Source organism: Pseudophryne corroboree, chromosome 7 (assembly GCF_028390025.1).
Source record: "Pseudophryne corroboree isolate aPseCor3 chromosome 7, aPseCor3.hap2, whole genome shotgun sequence".
Taxonomy (NCBI): Eukaryota; Metazoa; Chordata; class Amphibia; order Anura; family Myobatrachidae; genus Pseudophryne; species Pseudophryne corroboree.
In genome coordinates, this window is record NC_086450.1 from 205,665,443 (window position 1) to 205,689,757 (window position 24,315).

The following is a 24,315-nucleotide window of genomic DNA, read 5'->3' on the forward strand; positions in this document are numbered from 1 at the left end:
ACACTACTATGCGTGTAATGTGACTAACGGACACTACTGTGCGGTGTAATGTGACTAGCGAACACTACTGTGCGGTGTAATGTGAGTAATGGACACTACTGTGCGGTGTAATGTAACTAGCGTACACTACTATGCGTGTAATGTGACTAACGGACACTACTGTGCGGTGTAATGTGAGTAACGGACACTACTATGCGATGTAATGTGACTAGCGAATACTACTGTGCAGTGTAATGTGACTAACGGACACTACTGTGCTGGGGAGGCGGGGTCATATTAATATTTGCTGATGAAGGGTGGTTCATAGTAATGTGTGCTGGGGGAAGCGGCATGTGTAAAAGGGTGCCCTACCTGGCGCAAAGTGTAAAAGGGAACTCTACCTTTCTCAGTGTGTAAAAGAGGACTCTACCTGGCGAACTGTGTAAAACCTCTACTTTTTGTTCTATCAGAACAATCAATGTAAAGCAAGTTACAAAAATTTCAGACATACATCAGGCGGTATCCTATTACCCACGGTAAAACATCAGGCACGAAAAAACATTTGTTTTTCACGATTTTTTCCGATGTTTCACCAATTTTTTTTTTACAGGCTATCCTATTAGATGGCCTATAAAAAAAAATGTCCTTTCTCCAAAAAACACACCTGGTTCAGTGAAATCTGCGTGTTTTTGTTGGAAACAGCCCCGTTTTCAATTGAAAAACAAAATTCCTGATAACCGCGGCAACCTGCAGTGTCCCATGCCCGCTGCAGCAGGCCGGGACTGCAGGCAAGGTACCGGGAGCCAGCACTCGGTGTTGTGACCCCGGGCGGGGAAGCTGGGGCAGTGCTGCGACCTGCATCCTTCCCTCTTCCCCTGCAGTGGTCACATGACGGGGGAGCAGTCACCAGGAGCTGTCAGGAGCTCATGCTGGCTTATCAAGGCTAATAGGATAGCCCCTGGGCAATCCTATTAATATAATGTTCCGCGGGTAATTGGATATCCCCATCATAGTACCTTTAACCAGTATGTAACAATATTATTAATAAACACAGTAAAATAATGTTATTGTGCCTATTTTCTATAAAGCAGTTCTAACATCTAACTATGTCTTTAACACTACCAGCTATACCTCCCTCATATACTGTAACATGACGAATTAAAAGTTGACACTCATTAAATCACAAAAATAGACTGAGCCTTACCAGTGGGTACTGGCAAGTGCTGGTAGTGCCAGGGGACAGCGAGAAGATGGCCTTTACTACCCTAATGGGTATTTTAATTTGACTGCATGCCATTTGGACAGGCCAATCACAGCTGGGTGCTCGCTGCTTGGATTGGCTGTTCCTGTCACAAATCACAGAGCGTAGTCTTACCATCATCCACTCCTCTGTTCCCACAGGAATTTGACTATTCCTTCCCGTCGTCCTTTTCTCAGCACAACCAAGGATCCATTACCTCACAGGTACAGCACACCAGCTCAGGCCGTCTAACAGCTTTCCTCCTCTTAAACATACTGAACCTCACAACAGCCCTACTTTTCTATCCCACCCACAGGTCACAGTGTCCTGCAGTGTGGAGGGAGGTTGGGAGGCCCCCTTTCACCTGCTGCTCTGCTTGGTAGAGCATGTTGTGAATTTAATGCCATGCATCTTTCTCAGGAGAGAGGGACAGGAGGCATGTCCCCAGCATGATGAAAATGGGGGGAGTGGCTCACAGGAATGAAAATCCTGCAAGGTTCTGCCTCCTTCTGTTAGGACGCACCCCCTTTTCAGGAGTGCACATCAACAGCAGTTTCTGAAACTTGTGAGGTGCACTTAGATACATGATTCAATTGTTTATCATGCCCGATCTCCTACCTAAAGTGACAGAAGATTTTCAATACTTTTTTTTTTTTGTGTGGGTTTAGATGCTAAAATGAGTGTCTTTACACACGATTCAGCTTGCCAACACGGAGGGCTGTGAGCTGAAACGTGTCTCCTTGTGGCTCATCATGGCCAAATGGAGCAACAACTGAATTGCTCTGTTGGATGCCATCTAGTGGCATCCATGGAGAGAAACAATTGATTTACACCTATTTAATCTTGAGTATTTACACTTTCCTGCCAGCAACACATGACCTCTTTTTTGTCTCCTGCAGCTGCGCTCCCTCTTTTCTGGATGAATCTTGGTGTAAAGCAACTCCAGCCTCTACAGCAGCTATGGCTCCTCTGCAGCTGTAACTGTACATGTGCAGGGAGCTCTTTGAGTGATACCTTGCTATGGCAGGATATCACAGGAGTTCCACCTGTTCTACGCACACTACAATTATGGTAATAGGTACCACTAGTATGCATGGTGATAGTAAAAAAAAACACAAATGTGCATAATTTGTGACACCACTGATATACATGATAGCATTAGAAACAACTAAAATTCATAATATTACTGGCATCATTAACACACGTTGTTATTGGGCACCAATAATAATGATGCATAATGATAACTTCGGACATTCATAAAAATACTAGACACCACTAAATATGCTTGATAATTATATGAATCTTGAACATGAAAATATTAGGCACCGCTAAAATATAAGATAGTATTTGGAATCAGTAACATATATGTTAATTATAAGAACTAACATGCATTATTATATTAGGGACAACTAACATCAGTGAGGTGCGGTGAGGTCAATGGCTGGGGAGGCAACTTCTTCACTGTTTTCACTGCTTCATACATCTCTCTTTTAATTACCTAAAAGACTGTCAGCCAATCACTCACTCAGATATACCAATTTTATGCTACCAACCTGTATTTCAGTTAAATGTAAAATAGAGATGCTTTAGTAAAGAGGCAAAAGTAATAGTTACACTATAGCCACCGTGGCAAGGGCCCCAGTTACATTCTCTATTAAAGTTGTGGTGACCCACTCTTGGGTGATGATCACTACGCCATAGAAAAAGGTTGTAACCCAGTCGTAGATAATTCATATATCTGGGCACAGGTTTTGGGTTCCCTTTTCTTATCTTATCGATGTGGTACCTTTTCCAGTGGATGGTCCTCAATTATTCAGCTTCTTTCTTCCTGGAGGGGCAAGAGGAGAATCACCTGGCTCAAACACATAGAATTACCCTATTTGGATCAGTATTTACAAAGGTGGGGTGCCACCGGAATTATCCTTATGGACATTCCACAAACCACTTCATCTTCATGGCGCAGCACCTCCAACTGAATCTTCAAGCTGGTTTGTGAGTGAGAGTGGATGACAGTTTAATACACTGAAAAGAACTGCTTCCCCACACCAACCCCACTAAGTGCAGTCACAATATGAGCCTGATTCTGAGTCCTATGCTGATGTGACTGCTTTTGCATCTTTTGCTGTAGTGGTGCCTGCAAATTTTAGCTAATGCTAGTATCAGCACTTCTCCTGGTGTACAAGGAAACATCTAAATGTGCAAGGACTGAACATTTGCATGAAAATCTATGAAAACCTCTATGGTGCATGCATTACATAAAGTGTAAGCACAAAGGTGCAGTTGTGATCTGGTCAGACGGTATCAGAAATGTGGCAGAAAAGTGATGGGTATTCTTGGCTGGTGACTGGGGATGGCTAGTAGTGTATGCAAAAATGTTCCATTTTGTGGGCGTATTAGCGGGAGTATAGCTGGCGTGTCAATGTGTTCACAGATGCACGGCAGCAAGCATAGGAGGCAAGTTTAAGGCTGGTGCAAATTTCGATAGTATGACCGATGGTGGCTCATAATTATGCACCAATCAGTATTGCAATATACATGGGTGCTAACAGTTGGTGCCTCAGTCCTTGCACATTCAGCCACATGGATATTTGCATAAACATGCAAACAGGGCAATACCAACAGACACTGCTGCATGTGACTCAAAAACAGTCCTGGTTTGTCTTGAGATGCCACTAGAGAATTAACTGCTGCTCTTTGATTCTCCTCTCCTCTACAGTAATGGTAGCCAGGCAGTTTAGGCTGGGTCTTGTAGTCCAAAGCAACTGATCTAAACTCCTCTCTCATGGGATCTTTTCCCAAAGCATAGGGGTCTTCCCCTTCTCTACTCTATGTCAAGAGTTCTCTGGTGCCCTGACACAGGTGGCTATGGTGGCAATTTTGGAGTAGCGCCCAATTATCGCCATCTTGAATAAGTTCCAATGTCCCCTCCTCACAGCCAACTCCAGCAGTGACAGGGGTTATACTTTCCCCCTGGTGAATTGGCACAAGTCCATCCATATTCAGTGCTGATGCACCGATGAAAGAAAACAATGGCAGGTTAAAATGCGCCCCTGTGATATCAGCACTGGAAGCTATAAGATAACAGACCAATATGTGAGTGCAATGTAAGAACAATCAGCGACACCTGCAGCTATCGATATCGGTGGGTGCTGGCTCCGTACTGCACAGGGGATCTCACGTGAGTAGCGATCCCGCAAATGCACTATGGAGCCGGTTAGTAAGGAGGACACAACGCATCAACACTGAGCTAATGCACTGTGCGCTCAGGTGGGCATCGACGGAGTGGGGAGTTTTCACTCCCCTGCTTCGGCAGACAAGATGTTTGTACATCTTGTCAATGTCCCTTCCTGCTCCGATCCGTGCTGCTTTAATACATTTACCCAATATTGTATAACTTCACCAAATTCACATTGGACCCTGTAATAGAAGCACTGAAGTAATACCATGGGATTCCAAATAGGATAAACAATACAATCTACCTCTGTAGTGGGCATAATGTCAAGCTTCAGCTTAGTGGGGGTCAGTGGATTCCTCTCAAAACCCACATAGGATTGCTCTGGCTATCCTCTCCCAAATACATATGAACATTACGACCAAGCAATTATTCACCTCTAGATGAAGCATTAGGTAAGAAGACTAAAGGTGACATTTTTTTTATTTCACACGTAAGGATGGTTCGCAAATCAGAAGGGATATTAGTTTTTAGTACTACTGGGTCATAATGGTTAGCGTTACATTCCTTAAAGCACTGAGGTCCTTGGCTTGATTCCCACCATGGCCCTAAAGGTGTGTACACACGGTGAGATATTTTCTTTCAATTTTGACTATATAGTCAAAATCTCAAGAAAAGTTATTGCAGATCGCAAGGTGAAAGTCACCTTACGATCCCGATTCGATCCCGATGCGCGTTCCCGCCAGGTCAGCATCGCAAGAAAAGATAGACTGTGCAGGCAAGTCAATCCTTGCTAGATCGTGTACTATCTAGTTCATCCTCACGTCAATTACATCTCACATAAGCTAAAATCTCACATAAGCCAAAATCGTAAGCACACATAGTCCATATCTCAAGAAAAGTTAGTCAAAGTCGGTGGTGCTGGGCTCCGGGGAGTTCAAGGGAAATAGCATAGTCAAAATCGGCCATAGCAAGGCTCTCACCATGTGTACACAACCTAACTGTGTGGAGTTTGTATATTATCCCTATACATGCATGGGCTTTCTCCAGGTACTCCGGTTTCCTCCCACAATCCAAAAATATACTGGTAGGTTAACTGTCTCCCAACAAAAATTAACCCTAGTGTGTTTGTATACATATGTTTAGGGTAGACTAGATGGGCCAAGTGGTTCTTATCTGCCATCAAGTTCTATGATTCTTCAACCCCATTCAATTAACTTGTCTTCTCCCAGTTTTTCCTGAGTAGAGGTGGCCCCTAATCCCTCTCACCTTTCTTAGGCTACTCACAGGTGACTCCTCCCCAACTAGGCTCTAGTTATTCACTATAAACTCTTTGTAACCAGATATCTCATCCATTTGGAAGAAGTTACTGATGGTTGTATATCTTTATATGTCCAGGCTCCTTCTTCAGGTTTCAGTTAGTAACAAGGGATATCTAGTAACTTTGCACCACCCACATATGGCTCTCTTCTCCACTTATTTTACAGTGTGTAATTCCCCAGGAATAGCTAGATACCAGATCAGCACTTGGTCACTTCAAGTTTCAAGATGTGTTCCTACATTCTGAGATCATATTTTGTCTTATAACCCTGACTGGATTTGTTCACAGCCTGTTAGCCAGTCAATAAGCCTCTTTTAACTCCCTTCAGAATTGTTCTACATACTTCAGGTGTGGCCTCACCAGGGAACCACCTTTATCTATAAAAAAAACAGACATTAATGGGTAAAAGTGTCTCTCTCCCAAACATTTACAAACAAAATTCAATGAACTAACTTTTGGAGTAAATCTAAGCATGTACCAGCAAGCACTGATTCCAATGAGCCTTCATGGAGGTACCCAGAGTGCCCATCAGTTTGAGAATGGTGCAGTTGAATCTAGGGTTTAGCTTCTGTGTAGAAATACAAGGTATGGTTTTGCATTGTTGGGGATTGTCCCTGTAAAAAAACGTTTGAGTTCAGCCGGTAACCCTCAAGGCCAATGAACTCGGGGTTCATTACATACAGCCCTTGGTATGAGTTTTCTTAATTCTGCAGACGGTACAAATATCTTAGATCAATTTACTTTCAATATTCCGACCTTGATCAGAATAGATCTGGTCAGGCTGACTGTAGTGGACGGAGAACTTCTATGGCACAGGTTCTCAAACTCGGTCCTCAGGACCCCACACGGTGCATGTTTTGCAGGTCTCCTCACAGAATCACAAGTGACTTAATTAACTCCCCCTGTGGACCTTTTAAAATGTGTCAGTAATTAATTAATACACCTGTGCACCTGCTGGGTTACCTGCAAAACATGCACTGTGTGGGGTCCTGAGGACCGAGTTTGAGAACCACTGTTCTATGGTGATTGCCCTCTGGTCCTTCATTGGGAAAGCCTGAACATATCTCTCACTACAAGAAAAGTCCCTATGTTACGCTCATCCAGTTCTACAGACAGAAAGTCTGTACAGATCAATTTAAGTGGTCAGTAGCTGGACATGTTCTTTAATGGAGCTGTCCTAACAAGGAGGGTTTTCCAATGTGTACCCATACCTTAGTCAGGAGAGCTGGTTGGAAAGGAGCTCTAAAGACTTCTCCTCTCCAAGGCAACTGTGGTTGTCATACAGAGCTCAAAGGGGCATCAAACTTGTGCTTCATGAAGAGGACCAATTGTTTCTTCACTTATAGATGGCTTAAACCATCTATGCCAAAAAGCATCCAATTTTGCGGTGGTCTGGATACAGATGAGTAGGTTGTTGTCTGTAAGAACTACACAAAGCATCATGTATATTATCCATAACTGCCTACTTGAAAGTCAAAAACTCAATTTTTTTCAACAGGGTAGTTCCATCACTTGGATAAAGGCTTCTACTAATGAAGTACACTGGTTGCAGCCATTCCTCCTGCATCTGATACAAAACTCCCCCAAGCCCATCAATGGTCACTTCCACAAAAAAGGCATTATCAGACCAGAATATGGCTCACAGGAGCCATCATCAGTTTGGTCTTCACTTTTTTTGTAGTTCTTTCCACAGGTTTCAGTCCATCGGTGGCAAAAGCCAGTCATTGTGCATTTTCTAAATGAAGGTTAAGTGTGTCCAATGGTCATTCTGGTCATGTTAACTAGAAAGTGCTATTATTGTACAATGCCCTTCTGTATTGTCTATGAGTAGAGAGTCATGTTGTTGTTATTAAATATTGTCAGGTGGGTGCTACTTGTAAAAACAATATTCTGAAAGGCCACAAGAAGTCCTCATGAGGAAACACTGGACTGAAAAAGCACCTCCTGAATTAACTCACAAAGCAGTGTGAGAAAAACAGGCAAACGGTGGATTACAGCTCCATTGTTCTCTGTGTTCACCATCCAAGGTTGAACTCTAGTAGACTTTTGTGAGCTGGAGATAGCAGGGGATATCCTGAAGGAGGAAATCTGGGGGATGTAGCCTGGTATTGTCTCCCAATCAGACCTGCTATTCCACTTATGGATGGACATCTGCCCTGACCAAGATGGGGGAAGATAGCGTAAAATACAGTGGAATGCTAGAGGTAGTGTGTTATTCTTGGGAAATTAATAAGAGGTGATACTCTGTCAGGTTTTCCCCGGTGGATTGTTTTACTGGGAAAACCCATAGATTTAGCCATGGACTGTGAAATGAGTACGGAACGTGTTCTATGCTACCCTGCCTAGTTGCATTTAATACGTGGGACTTTATTCATGGTAACTCACCTGGTTCTTGGTAATGTGTGATTTATAGTTTTAGAGGGTAAAGTTTAGTTAAATGTGCATTGTATTGTTTTCAACAGTATTGCCTGAGTGATATAAAGAACCCCTGAAGGAACCGGGTCCTTTTTCCAACAGAATACGCTGCCTGGGTCAGAGAGCTGATTAGAAGTGTTGCTAAGATGTTGGTTAATCCCTGCTCTCCTCACACCATCTTTCCAGAAATAAATCATTGATTTGGCGTAGTGATTTACTTTGGAGAAGCTACCCCTTGGAGAGGGATAACCTAGAGTCAAGATGGTAAGAAGCTACACCAGCTTGCTATAATTGCAAAGAACCTACAGTAGTACTCGCAAAGTCCAAGAAAAGATTACAGCTCATTAAGCTTGGCGGGTCTAGGCCATTAAAATACAGCCTCTTTCAATGTAATTTTGTTTTACCTTCTCCAGATTTACTAACTCAAGTCTCCTGGAGCTAATCTTTGTGGCTGTAATTTACAGGCCTATCATCTGTTATTTTTTGCTCCACACTTACTGCCAATTCTAAATCCCAATCTCCCATTAAAAAAGCAGGACTCCTTTGTAATATTTGCACACTAAGATGATCCTTATCTTCCGTCCTCACTTCACTTCCTTCTGAGTAAGAGACGAAGGTGGTGAGCTGCCATCTGTGAAGCTCTTTCTTTGTTGTTTTTCTTTAGGTAGCCTACTAAGAACAGAGGGTGCATCTGCAAAGGGTATTGATACTCTGCTCCCCCCAATGCAAGTAGGAGTGGTTTACTTGTCCACACCAACTTTGAGATATTTTACAGGTACTCTGATGTATTCCAAGTAAGGGTAACTTAACTCACTCAGTCCCCAAATGGTCAACGCGAAGTGCTCTCTAGCAGAGGGCAATACGGGCTCTTCTATTTAGAAGTAAAGGGCCCATGAGTCTTTCTTGGCGTTGACTTTCATCAAAGGGCAAATGCTCATCAAAGGGCAGATCCTCCCTCTTAGTTTTCAAATGGCTACTCACTTACATTAGTAGGAAAGGTACCTTCTTCTTCACAGTCTTGGCAAGCATTGCCTTGAAATGTGTCCTGCTTTCCACATGTAAAGCATTCACCAATCCTCCAATTAGTGTCTTGTGCTTTCCCACTGGGCTTCTTGAGATGCACATGCAGGGCCAGATTAGCAATGTGGCAGATGGAGCTCCAGCTCCAGGCCTACACATAAAAATAGACCCGTTATTTTGACAGCATGATGATGATGATGATGACCACACGGCCATCAATAAATCATAAGTTTTAAAACTGTATTTCTATTTCCCCGCTAAATGATGCAATTTATATACTTTTACATATGTAGGGAGTCTCTCTTTAATCTCTCTGTCATTCTCCAGTATCATCTGATTATCCTCCTGTAATGCAATCAGATGAGCAATATGTTCACTCTCTTATTCTATAAGATGCTGTGAGGCAACATCTGGTTTTGGCTGCACTACTTTGATTTTTCTGTTTATGTTTCTCTAGTTTCCACAAAAGCTTCCTCCTGTTTAAGTGGTGCTCCTCACAAGATCAATCCTTTCATGGCTAAAGGATCCAAATGCCTATTGTAACAATTGTTTCAGGTGGTGATCATTCACTTCCTTCAAAAGGGTCCCTCATTTCTCAATACAGTGAATCAATTTGTCAAGGCGATAAATGTACTGTTGCAATTTCTCCCCCAGCTCTTGGCATGTATTGTGCAACTAGTAGAGTAAGTCAGCTGCATTGTCAGCTGTTCCATATTCTTACTCTAATGACCCCACACAATCTCTGTCTGTGGCTAGTCGGCCACTCGTCCAGATAGCCTGGTTCAGCTCTCCTGCAGGGCCACCACAATTCTCCACGTTTTTGAATGTTCAGGGTAATGTCACTCATACAAATACTGGGAGGAGGTATCTCTTCAAGTCCTTTTGTTCTCACCAAAGGGAACAGGCTTCATTCCCAAGAAGATCCCAAGTCTCTGCTAGCCTCCTTCATACTGGGTCTTCCCCATTGGTTCCACTAGCTGTCGCACAGCAGTAAGAACAGTTTGCTTTAAGTGGCTCCTCACGGTTGTTAATTAGGGGGCAGATTATGAGGATCTTGAAACAGTAAAATGGGTTTGATTGGAAGTTTCACTAACCTCTACCTCTTCATGGCACAGAACAGAATTTTCCTCCCCTGTTCCACTTCTCCGGTCATATTGACAGAAATGTACAAAATGCATGCAGATCTGTTGGGTCCGCGTGACTGGCTGCCGGGATCCCGGCGGTCAGCATACCGACATCGGGATCCCGGCAGCATAATGCCATGGGGGGACGAGCGCAACAAAGCCATTGCGGACTCGGTTGCTCGCTGCGCTCGCCATAGGTTCTATTCCCCCTCTATGGGTATCGCCTCGAGTGGGAATAGAGCCTGTGGTCAGCATTTCGGCTGCCGGTATTGAGATCGTTTAGAATTCCGGCATCAGCATGGGGACTGCATCCCCTTACCAAATACTATATGCATGCATTCACTTTCTGAGCATGTGAAGAGTGAAATCACGCAAGATGCGCAATGCAAACTGGTGTAGTATCCAGTCTGCAGCAGCCCCAATGACTTTGGCATGGACTCTGCAGAAGTAGGTATTAGGGAATATTGGGCCTAATTCAGGTTGCAATGCTGTATGCGATTCAACTGCAAAAGCTGAGAAAAAGATGCAGGCGTATGCGCAGCGCCCGTCCTGCTTATGCGCCCGCATTTTCTGCGGGGAGGTGCAGAAATGTAATCGCCTCTGCCTGTCAATCAGGCAGAGGCGGTTACAGGGGCAGGGGGGTGGCTGCGGGGTGTGATCGCGGCGGCTGCGTGATGTCACATGCAGCTGCCACGATCGGGAACATGGCGGCGGGCCTCTTGTGGGCGCAGCAAAGCTGCGCTGGCAGGAAGCATCCTCTATTCTGCTAACAAGCAGAAATTGTGATCCGTTCACAATTTCTGCTTGTTGAAGGGGGGAGGGGGGGGTGTCAGTCAGCATGCAGGGCAGCCTTGCAAAAGGATTGCTAATTAGCAGAGTTTGCAATCCTTACTGAATTAGGCCCGTAACTCACACTCTATCAACCTTTAGAATATATTCATTGCATGTTATCATGCACAGGTCTGACCTAACTGAATAATTCCATGCAATGTTGTCATAATATAATACTGTATATGTGCTGCATACAGGGCCGGATCTAGGGGGGGGGGGCGAAGGGGTCCTTCGCCCCCCCTAACACAGTCATAACCACGCCCACTTTTGAGCAGAAGAGAGCTCTCCTGGGAGAGCCTGAGGCAGAACGATGTGCTGCAGCTTATACCACAGCAGCACAGAGGAGCCAGGAGAGCAAGGGTTACAGAGCATTTGCCCCTCACTTGCTGGTGTGTGGGTACTAGGGCTAATAATTACAATTATCCCATAGCACAGTCACATGTACATAGAAGAATATCAAAGCTCTATCTCAGTCTCACTCAAAAAGTTCAGTCAGAATTGAGAGAGGAGGAGTTAGGATTGCAGATGGGAGGAGTTGGGACTGTAGAGGGAGGAGTCAAGATTAAACAGTAAACCGCCCCCCCTAAAGAAAAGTCTAGATCCGTCCCTGGCTGCATAGTGTAACAAGCAAACGCAAATTGTAATCTGAATCACATAATATTCACAAATCACACACAGTTCATTGTACAATTACTCAATAATGCTGCACAAAGGTTAGCATAATACAACAAATACCAAATGATAAAAGAGTGTATAAAAAGAAATATAGTCTGTGATCATATCACTGTTGCTCCAATACGCAGCACACTGCCTTCCTAATAATTACATACGTCTTCTTGTCTGATAAATTAGCACAAAACAGCCACAAGATAATTGCAGACAGATCACAAAACAATGCCGTTAAACATTTGTGCAGAAAAGCTGGTATTAAATTAAAGTTATGCAATGTTTAGACTTACAGAGAAAGTCTGAGACATTTGATAAAGGAGCGTATTAAACTTTTATCATAGATAAGGCTGCCTTCTAGTGCTGAAACTTAAGTATTGCAGCTCGTGGATAGATATTGCTGGTTTGAAAATTAAAGAAAGCCTAAACATTTGTGACCAAATCACTGCTTTCTCACATAGAAAACTTCTGTATTCCATCATTACACTACTTATTCTATCTGTATGGTTCTCTCCAGATCCATACAGCGACAACTCAGCCAATGTCACCAGAAGGCAATGCGGAGATAAGCAGACTGCGGCTTCCAGCATTTGGGCATCATGCTAGCAGTGTATGATGGTAATAGTAGTTCCTGTAGGTTGCAAATCTCATGTCTAATGTCTTACTATCACTTGACCCATTGTGATATAAATATAGAAATGTTCCTCACAGCTGTGCTTTCTCTCAGTCCCAAATCTTTGAAGTTTTCTGGTACAAATGACTTTATAAGCATTGTATGGCACTTTCTCCTGACCTCTGAGAGCTTACACTGGAATTACTGCTTTCACCTATAAAGCTACAAACATTTATCTCATGGGGGTGTGTTTCAATGTATGTAAAAAAAACATGTTTCTGACTTTCTGAACTTCAGTAATACATAAAATATGCATTAAAGAGAAGCCCCAAACAGGCTTTAAATTGCTTATAATCAGATTATATCAGAAAGTTTTATATAGAGAGATTTAGTGGTTTTATGATAACAGGCACCATAAAATGGATAAAGACCAGAGCAATGTACTGTATAAGTCATATTAAGGCCAGCAAGAAAAAAAAGATACCATGAAAATGACAGCTAAAAACAGCAGGAACATGTGCTGCCTGTGATACAAATATTCATTCTGTTTTGATGGATCAAAGCGGCTTTCTGAGCCATATATGTTATCCGCTTATTCATTTAATTAATTAATTATTTAATTAATTAATGTTTTATTTAATTCATTAAAATTGTACTCATCATAGAGAATGTTATAAAACAGAGAGCAGTGGTGATTTGTATTGACCACTACAGAGAATTTTACTGAAAATTGTAATACTAGGTGCACACTATACAATTCTCAGGCTGACCTCGTTGGGCCGAGAATTGTTTAGTGTATTCCATGCACCAGGGTCCGACGGTCAGATCTGTCACTGTCGGTCCCGTCAGAAAAGGTATCATTCGGAATTTGAAGTGTGTATGGAGGTCAGCCTGAGCCTGCATACAAAAATGTCACCTCAACAATTTAAATTCCAGCTGATCACTTGAAACAAAGCGATTATTGTATCTGGTGTTATCGGGATCATTTCGGTCATTGGAATTTGTGTAGTCGTTGGCAACTCTGTTAGGTGTGTACCTAGCTTACGCCTGCAAGCAATATCTGTGTGTGTTGAGTATTGGACATCATTTGCAGACATAGGACACTACACTTCACATGATCGGACTGCTTCATCATCATTAGACAATTCTATTATACTGTACCTACTTACATGGAACTATATTTCTCAACATGACCTGGCCAGTGGAGATGATCCTAGTATAAATCTCTTATAATCTGTGCAGATATAGGACACTACAGCTCCCAAAGCTGGGCATGTTAATAATACAGTTCTATACAATCATAGGTTACTATACCTTCCAACATGACCTGACCAGTGGACATGATAATAATACAATTCTATTACACTATATATAGTCATAAGATACTACTCTTACATCATGACCTGGTTACTGGACATGGCCCTAATGCAATTCTATTATGCACTATACAGTCATAGGACACTATACTGTACCTCTCAACATCGCCTGATCACTGGACATGATAATACTATAATTCCAATAAATTATATACAGGCATAAGACACTAAACCTCTAAACATGACATGACTACTGGATATGATCATAGTACAATTCTATTACATGCTAAACAGACAAATAAAAGGACACCTCCCAACAGGCCTGACCAATCAGCATGATAATAATATACTGTAATTCTATGTACAATCATTGGACACTGCAATTGCCAACATGATCTGACCACTGGACATGATAATTCTAATAATAAAACAAGTATATTAAACTATATACAGACATAGGACACTACACCTGCCAACAAGTCTGTTACTGGACATTATAATAATAAAATTCTATAAAACTATATGACACTATACCTCAACATGACCTGGCCACTGGGCTGACAATAATACAATTCTATAACACTCTCTAAAGACATCGGACACTATACCACCAATGACCCTAATACAATTCTACTATACTCTGTAAAAACATAGGACACTGCACCCACAACATGATCCTACCACTGGATAGGATCATAATATAATTCTAGTACATGATGTACAGACATTGAACACTGCACCCAGAACATAACCCAACCACTTTACACCCCCAATATGAACCGATTAGTGGACATACACTCTATACCGACATAGTACACTCTACCATAGTTGCCTACTGTCTCTAAACATCAATAAACTTTTGAATTTTGGGTAGTGCCCTGGACTTCTTAGTGATATGGGACGGATGGGATGTATGAAGACTCTATTCTCAACAAATTGAACCACAACACAATACTATTACACTCAACAATACCAGGTATACCCAATCTTTTTCAGATTATAGTGACCTAGAGTCTCAGAAATGTTTACACAGCAAACCTAGGCCAAAAGTTTCCTGTTAAGATAATCAGTAATAGTTATTAAAATCATAAAATTGTGCTTACCTGCCCCCTTATGTTCAGTTGTGTGTTGTTGGACATGGTTGCACCTCGGTCTGTTTACATCACTTCTGATCTGCAGTACTGGTTTTGGCTATAACATCAAGCAGAAGCAGAAGAAGGAAAGGTGTGAAAGGAGAGAAGAGGAAGACGAGGTTACAGAGGCCGTGGTACAAGTGGCCAGCGGTAACTGGTAGTTGATGGGGAAAAAAGGAGGGAGAGGAGTAGGAGATAGGGTAGAGAACAAATGGGAGACATACCATACACACAAAGGAACAGGTAGAAACACAGGTGGAGACAGGTACAGATGAGAGACATACAGAAGGGGTGCAAAGACAGATTCAGCACTCTGTAGGAAGCCGTGTAGAGTAGGTGGAAAATTATATTTACCTACTTTCCCAGAATGTCTGAGAGACTCCAGAATCTCGAGTGACTCTTCCTGACATTACTTGCTGCCTCCCACTGTCACCCACTTCACTCTGGCAGCTTAAGATAATTATTTGCACTGAATTGCATCATTGTGACCCTGCCCCTCTTTTTACAAAGCCGCAAATTGTGGCATTGTACTGTATAGCGAGGGTAGGGCCATGATGATATAAATACTTTGCTATGCCCCCTGCACCTCCCACCTAGGTGCACTATGCCTCTTCCGAACCTCCCACTAGTTGCTCAACATCGGCAAGTTTGTAGAGAATGCAGGGGAGGTGCACAGGTGGGGGGATGCACAGGTGCAAGCTGAGCATTGCAGCCTGTACAGATGGCCATGCACTCTATCTCTAAAGCTACAGACAGTGCATGGCCACCCTACAAAAATGGTGGTAAAAATCATTTGATTTGACACCAGACCAACCTCCTGTGGAACTGCATACTGCTTAGTTTGAGAAAAATGCTGAAAACTGACAGACATGACCTCTGGACCTGATCATAATACAATTGTATCTAGCCATTACATATCCTTCGACCCACAGAGAACAGTTTCCACCAATTTAAAGGGAATGCGGTCATGTGACCGACGCCGGAATCCCAACACCACTCAGAATCCTGACACTGGAACATCGACTGCCACCATCACAAGGGTAAGTATCAGGGTCACTGTTAGGGTTAGGGCCCGGTGGGGGGGTTAGGGTTAGACACTAGAGGAAGGGGGAATTAGCCATAGCCGCCACCCTCTGAGTCTTAGCCCTAGTTACCACCTCCCGAATCTTAGCCATAGCCGCCACCCCAGGCTGGTTAGTGTTAGGGTAGGGGACAGTGGGGGAGTAAAATAATGACCCCGTCCCTTATCGGCATTCTCATTGTCAGGATGCCAGTGTTGGTCATGTGACCGCCAGCATCCCGACTGCTGGTAAACTGTATCACACTTATATAAACAAGCATACTGTGTATGTAGTATTGCTAAGCAGGCATCCTATATGAAAAAAGACAAACATTTCTAGGGGTATTTCTTCATAACTTGAGTCTGACTGATTCTGGAAACTAGTTCATGAAATCTAGATTTGAGTAAACTTTTTTCTTAAGATCTACTGTACGATATTTTATGATTTTTTTGAAATATGGCATTAAAATGCCTTGTAACTGTACAAAGCTAAACATACAATACTGTACAGGGGTGTAGTATGGTATGCTGGCGGTCGGGCTCCCGGCTTCCAGCATACCGACGCCGGGAGCCCGACCGCCGGCATACCGACAGTGTGGCGACCGCAAATGAGCCCCTTGCGGGCTCGCTGCGCTCGCCACGCTGCAAACACGGTTCTCCCTCCAGTAGGGTCGTGGACCCCCATGAGAGAGAATATGTGTCGGTATGCCGGCTGTCGGTATGCCGGCTGTTGGGATCCCGGCGCCAGTATACTGTGCGCCGGGATTCCGACAGCCGGCATACTGAAGACCTCCCCTGTACAGGGACCTCATCAATTGTCCAGTATAAGTTGGCAACAAGCATATTGTCTTCACTGACAGTCCCTCGTCCCACGTCACTGCCAATTGTGCTACATTAACGCACTATTTTCGGATGCCCACTGGCCATGGGAAATTTGTTAGAGTAGTATAATGGAAATTAACGCTTAAGTAGCAGAACTGAAGAAGGACCTTAAAAAGGCTCTAACTGCATTGGAAATCTTGTAAAGAAAAAAAATGCCATTGGTAAAGCAAAAGCTTATGATGCTCAGAAATGCAAGGTGAATAAGATATTTGCAATGTTGTCGACATTTGCCCCCCAACCCACTCCTAATTCCTTCCACGGAGACCACATAATTCACATTTTTTGCTAAAAAAAATAAAATTAAAATAATAATAATAATCTGTTTTAAAGATTACTCTCACAGGCTGCTTGGTGATTTCCAGCAGCAAAGTAGTTTGATAAAGTTTATGAAAAGTTTCTGTGCCAATAAAACAGTCACTTATTTCTATGAAACTTCTACAAGTTCATTCCACCCAGCCTTAAAAGAAAATGTTTGGGAGGGGCGGAAAGTTTGAGGGTAATTTTTGCCTTTTCAGAAGTTAAGTTAAAGTCAGCGTCTTGTTTGCATTGTTCCCTCGTCCCAGCTGCGGGGAAAGAGGAGTTAATTCACAATGAGAGACCTGGTGATATTCTGCTTCACTATATTGCCTGGTTACTGGCAGCTATTCAGGCTGGCTGTCGTGATATCGAATTGCAGTTAAAGTCTGGCAGGCAGCCAGAAGTAGTCTATTTAAAAGACAGCCTGCTCTACAGTAATCAGTCTCTTTAGAAACTTCTGCAGGGTACTAACTGTTGGGAGATTTACAAAGTATTTTTTTTTCCTTATGACTTGCATACTTCTGCGAAACTCATTCTGATTTTGTATTCTTCCTTTTGCATTACTTTGGAAAATCTTTGCCAGGTGTTTTAATTTAATAAGGCTGCAGGTTTAACAGATAAAGTTTTTTTTTATTATATATATTTTTTTTTTCATTACTTGAGGGATTTACACCATTGCATGATATTTTTGTTTGCAGCAATCTCCAACGATATTACTGGATTACTGTTGCATTTTGGTTTGCTAAACGCACCCCCCAAAAGGAGCTTGTGATATAGTGTGTATATATATTTATATATATTGAACCTGTTGCTCACTTTGCAATATAGACTGGCTGCAGTATAGAAGGGTTGTTAGTTTTGGTATCTGAGGACAGCACCTTTCTAGGTGTGTGCAGTTAGTGGGTGCAGTGTGCATGGGCTTTTCTCATTTTTGCTTTTGATCTATTTTTGCAATTTCTGACTGTTTTGTACAGTGGATTGAGTGGAAGTAGATCCCTCGTTTTGCTGTGGTGTAAGTGAAGGTTTCACCTTGCACAGTTGTCTAGGGGATTTCGTGCACAATTGTTTGCAATTGGTTTTGTTGTTGTTTTTTGGGGGATTATTTAGCAGGGAGATCCCGTTCCCGTGCTTGCTGCACTTTGCACCTCAGCACTATTATACTATGATCCTGTCTGTCTGCTTCATCCTGACCATGTGCCTGGGGCTGTGCCAGTGCCTGGGCTCCTTTGTGCACTGTGAGCCTTGTGATGAGAAGGCTATGTCTATGTGCCCACCAACCCCTGTGGGCTGTGAGCTGGTGAAGGAGCCTGGCTGCGGCTGCTGTATGACATGCGCCCTGGCGGAGGCACAGTCCTGCGGGGTGTATACTGAGCGCTGTGCCGGGGGGCTCCGCTGTCTCCCTAAGCAAGGTGAAGAGAAGCCACTGCACGCCTTGCTCCATGGCCGAGGGGTCTGCCTCAATGAGAAGATCTACAGGGACCAGGTTAACATAGGTAAGTGCACCCAGCTACCTAACGGTGTCTTCTTTTTTTTATTTTTTTTTTACAGTATATGAGATTGTACTATGCACAATTGTTGTTGATGTTGTTATTATTATTATTATTATTATTATTATTATTATTATTATGTTTATTTGGAGACACAAAATGTTGCAGCACCTACAATGCAAGCATACAAAACATGATTGCCTAGCAGACCTGTCAATCAAATATATTTCAATAGCTCTAGGAAAGTGATTGACAGCTGTCAATCAATAGGTTGGATAGTCTTTTTGTAAAACTTACTGATGCTGCAATATTGTAGCAATTAATAGTACAGATTTTAGAACAAGCTATAGTCTTCCCCAACTTCTCACACCCTTTTCCAAGTGCATGGCAAGTTGCTATGCTAGTGCCACCTATGTGGACTTTGTGCCAGTATGTACCCAGCCTTCATTACTATCACTGCTACTGCTTATATGTAAACATAAGTTTTTGCAGTGTTCAAAGTTGTCTTTTGGGAGTACTGCACCCTGAGTGATGACCAGTCAGGTAAATGAGATCCTTTCTTGTGCATCACGTAATGCAGGCATTATGGAGGGTTAATCATACCAGTCTTGTCATGCTTTTGTTCTGCATGCCTGATATGTAGGGTGAGTAATATACTGTAGATGTGCATTCTAAAGCATTACGTGTTTTATTTTATTGTATACAGATGTACAGTAAGCTACCAACCTATACTGTTGCGCAGTAGACATCCTCCACGCTCCTTGTGTGCTTATCTAGAAAGGTTCCTACACAAAGTGTTGCATCATCACTTAATGTTTAGCTTCTGCGAATACCTAAGGAATCTGCCACAAGTCCCCCCTCCTCTAGTCCAATCCCATATTACTGAAATATAAGGCTGAGCCAAGTTACAGTGCTCTGGATGGTTTGGGGAACTTTTGTTATGTAAAATGTTTAACTGTTTGCATGCAACACTCTGAAAGGAGCATTTAACACTGGCTCTCAGGACAGTTACAAATGGGACAGTTACAAACTTTTACAGCAGTGGTAATGATCCCACCCCCACAACACACACAATTTATTTGTTCCGATTAACCATTTGTCACCACAAGAGTGAGGAATTTTCAGCCTTTCAGTCAGTGAAAGGCTTTTGTTTAGTCACTTGCCAGTGTAGCATACCTATAAATACCTTGCAATGTATACATTCCATGGTACTGACGGCAGAATGTCACCCTGTCATTAGGGGCACAAATCCTGACCTTAAGGGTCACTAACATACAGGGTTTTATTACAAAGTCCACAGAAATGTATTTTTGTGATCTATGGAGGACAATTGGTTAATGACCTGTTCTTGTCATAACTGGCATGTATACACCCCTGGAAGACTGCAGGGTCCACGCCTGTCAGTGTTCTCAGTGCTGCCTGGGACCACACCACACTCCTTTCAGTTTGGCTTATGATACTTCTGTGGATCCACCTACTCAATGTTTTCCAACTCTTATTCCTCTCCTCCCCAACAATGACCTTTTTAAGATGTGTTCATGTCTCCCTTTTATATAATCGTATTATTTTCGGGGCAGCCCCATGTCTAATTACTAAAATCTGTTGTCCTATAGTGGACTGTCTCCAGATTCATGGCAGATTTAGTGACCTTCAGGATTTGCCTGATCATCATTTTATATATTGCAAATTAAAATAATGAGTATTACTTTTTATGTTGCATATAGTCATACCTTAGTTCTGCGTCAGAGTTAAACATATCACACTCCAGCTGTTGTGGAACTACAGGTCACAGCATGAACTGCTGTCAATGAGACAACAGCTGGGGAGTCACAGGGTCCTATCTTTTTTTTTTTTATAAACAAATGATGATTGATGCAGTATCACTAGATCAATGGACTTCTATGTCGCTGAAAGGGTTACTTTTCCCTGCTGTACAGGTCTCACCTACATTGCTGCTGGCAGCATGCCCTGCAGAGCCTAGGTATGGCTGGCACAAGTTGCTTATGTAATGTGCATGGGTATTATTAAGTGAAAACCCGGGTGGCATCGGCCAGGGGACAATTCTGACAAGACTGATTTAATATAAAACCTGGAAACGACAATGGGTGGTACAGTGATTAAGTGTTCAGCATCACAGTGCCTGGGCCATGGGCTTTTTTCCAATCATGGCACACCCCGTGTTTGTGTGGTTTTCTGCCACAATCTAAAAGCACAGTGGTAGGTTTATATTAATGTGTGTGTATATGTTAAGCAATATAGATTAGAAGCTCTGTGACACAGGGACGGATGTGAATGATTAAACATTTCAGTAAAGCGCTTCCTAATATTGTTGGTGCAATATAAATAAATGTATCATAAAAAAGCCCTACTAGCTTACATTCTTGTTGATTTGAAATTGATGTCTTTTTAATAAGGGGGGTGGGGTAGGGGGTGTCATTTAATTGGATGATTAGCACCAGTACAGCTGTGCTTACTAAAGAGGGAGGACATTTATATAATATGTTTGTGACCTATTCTTACCGAGCAGAACGCTACACTATTATTTTTAAGAGTTGGATTGTGATGGTGAAGTTGTTGCTTGGTAAATTTAACAAGAATTCTGCCATGGAAAATCTTCATTTTTGTCCAGTAGGGGCAGTATTTCACCTGTGCTCCTGGGAACTGCCTTAGGACAGGTTTTAGAACTAGTACCATAAGATGCTTGCTAGGGAAATCTGATTAACAATTTGTAATGTTCTATATACATTTTTATTTTTATATGTTATTGCTAGTTTTATGTGCAATAGGGCACATGTTTGATAAGGCCTGAAGGCAGGGAAGTGCATTTGGTCCATACAGATTGCACTAATAATCTGTATAAAGGTTGCTTGTACCATGAGGTTTGCCTCTGTCCTGTACCAAAGACAGCAAGGAGTGGGGTTTGGGGGAAAGGCCACATCTGGATTTTAGCCTTTGCTGGTGCAAACTCATTAGCGTTATAGCAGACACAACAATCCTTAATTCACTACTAGGAGGGTAATGCATGTAGCAGATAAACAAGAACCGTGGCGCAAGACAGATTAAAATTTGTGATGTGACATAACAATACAGTAGAAAGAGCATCAAACAATTGTTTAATTGTATAAATGTTCTCTTTATTGCTACACATACACATCTCAGTCTTCATTTAAGCCGCATCCACCTGTATCTCTTTCAATTCAAATTATCCCTCTTGCTTCATATATATTTCTCTAAAGGTGCATACACACGGAGAGATTTTAACTATGAGAGATTTTGACTGAGCGTTTTCCCTTGACCTGTCAGTAGGAGATTTTGACTAACTTTTCCAGCGATTATGACTAACTTTTCCAGCGATTTTGACTAAGTGTGCAAGCGATTTTGGCTATGGGCGATTTTGCCTAACTCATTTAAGCAAGGGGATGCTTTTTCTTTTCCAGCGACCTAGCCAAAATTGACTTGCCTGCACAGTCTATTTTTAGCAGCGACAGCGACCTGGCGGGGACGTGCATCACTATCGCTGGCTGTGTACACACGGAGCGATATGCACTAACTTTCTGAGCGATTTTGACTATATAGTAAAAATCGCTCAGCTAGATTGCTCTGTGTGTATGGACCTTATGGATTAACATAACCACTGGTTTCCTGTGCCGGTCTAGCTTTAGTATGTAAAACGTCCGGTTTATTATTATGTGCGAATGCTTAGCTGTGCGCCATAGTCATTTGTGCCTAATGCCTGCTGGGGAATTAGATATGAAACAAAAAGTAATTTTATAAGAACTCTTTTGCATTTGGTCATTGGAAATGATGGTAGTCGTTATATAAGCACGAATATACTGTATATGTCAATCAGTCACATTTTGTGACACACATATTCCTTATTTACACAAACACACAGAACAGTGGGTACAGGAACATCACATCTTAATCCATGGCCACGTCACAATGCTGGCTTGCCATGTTTCTGGGAACAGTCCTAATGCCCAGTCTCAAACTCCTTCTACCACCCTTCCTGTTAATTCACTGCTATGTTAACAGGCTCACCAGTAGCGAGTACACAGTGCCAACATACCTCATAACCAGTGCTTATGAAAACATTGGTAATTACCTAGACTGCTGAAGGTTCTGTGGCCAGGTTAGTGTGTCTCTGCCCTATTAAGTAGCTGAAGTGGACTAGTATGGTGACACTACACAAGTTCTAGGAAGTAATCTAAAAATATACAACAGACATAGGATCCAGCTCTGTGGATGCTGCTGGTTTTTGAGCACCCCCCACGGACAACCTGCAATTTCACATGGTAGTAAGGTGCTAGGGTATATCTCGTCTACACTACATCCCAAAGGGCCCCTCCATCACCAAGTTAGTGGAGGCATCCATTCATAAGAAGTGGTGAGTGATGTCACTAGTGATTTAATATGCCGAATGTTAGCACTGAAGCATGCATGGGTGTCCCTTATCCCTGTCTCTTCCCTACAACCATTCACGGCTATTTACACCAATGGCAAGTGTGATAGTACCTGTTCACAGCACCCATACCTGTTAATGGGACAAACCTGCCTAGCTGCTGCCCAGATTTCAGAACAGCAAGACAGCATCCTCAAATTGGCACTGTCCCAGCAGAATCATGACAGTTGGGAGGTATGCAGTCACATACCATCCAACATTTTCCTGCTGGACCTGAGTCATAGTGTGCGCCGGATCTTGGTGGTACCACGGTCACATTGCAGTTTGTGATCAAGGTATTGTACCTTCCCCTTAGAAACACTCCATTGCCACACACACCTGCTGCAGGTATCCATGGTATTGAAGGAGCTTTCGTTACTGGGATGTATCTCTCAGCTGTCTCTTCAGGAGAAAAGTCCTGATCATCTGAACGACAGACAGTGTATGTACTAAATATGCATAGTTGGGTAGTAGGCAAGCCCAATATCTGTGGGGGTGTAACATGTGGTTTTGAGAGTCTACAGTTGTCCACTCATGTGCTTTGATAGTTTACTCCAGTCTGGAATGCTGTGGCACTGTTATAGTTCAGCGCATAATCCATACTCCCTTCCCCCTTGTTATTGTGCAGCCTGTCAATCACATGTTTTACTAGGTCTGACTGTCAAAGATCTCTACAAATGCAGGAGTTGGAGCCTTTGGCTACTCTGATGTGTTCCCAGCATGCACTGCCCATCCCTGTTACGTTAGAGTCGGAGAGGAAGGAGTCTCCTAACCCTACACTAGACTACGGATCCACAAATCTTCCCAAATTTGTGTTTATCCTGGAGACGTCTTGCAACATGCTTAAATAGCAACAGATTTCATGTTAAGGCCTTTAAGCTTCTAAAAAAAAAAAAGTTGTACCTTTATGAAAAAAGGTATCTTGTAATATTAAAGAGGGTAAAGAGACATTTGCAAACAGGTGTGTCTTTAAATGAGTGGCTGGGGGTAGGTGGTGGGATAGCATATCAGATGTGCCAAATCTGTGGCCTACACCAGCGAGACGAATTCATGTCCCCAGCGAAGCTTCTTTTAAAATGAGAGCGTTGGTTCGGTATAGAAACATAATGGAGTTTTTAGTAAATGGGCATAAACTCCCCAAAGGGACCGTACACATAAAAGTGGCATATTATGCCATTATGGAACTAATACTATATGAGGATGCCCCTTCCTACACCCTTATCACTTATATCATAAGCTTTGATATATGCCAAATGGTTGCAGGTCAGAATATTCACATGTTTATTTTCTATTTCTGAGCATTTGCAATGGAAATTCA

General features: G+C 42.6%; 1 protein-coding gene and 1 long non-coding RNA gene across 3 annotated transcripts in view; one reads left to right on the forward strand and one right to left on the reverse strand.

Annotated features, from left to right (window-relative positions):
* The window catches only part of LOC134944983 (uncharacterized), a 40,521-nt gene that overhangs the window by 9,426 nt on the left and 6,780 nt on the right, over positions 1-24,315 (reverse strand). For both annotated transcript variants that reach the window (XR_010182010.1, XR_010182009.1), the window contains exon 2: positions 14,801-14,888. This is a non-coding gene — a long non-coding RNA (uncharacterized LOC134944983). The remainder of the gene's footprint in view (positions 1-14,800; positions 14,889-24,315) is intronic.
* IGFBP5 (insulin like growth factor binding protein 5) overlaps positions 17,500-24,315 on the forward strand; it is a 34,265-nt gene continuing 27,449 nt past the window's right edge. The window contains exon 1 of the mRNA XM_063933954.1: positions 17,500-18,562. Coding sequence (XP_063790024.1) covers positions 18,232-18,562 — 331 coding nt within the window. The 5' untranslated portion in view covers positions 17,500-18,231. The remainder of the gene's footprint in view (positions 18,563-24,315) is intronic.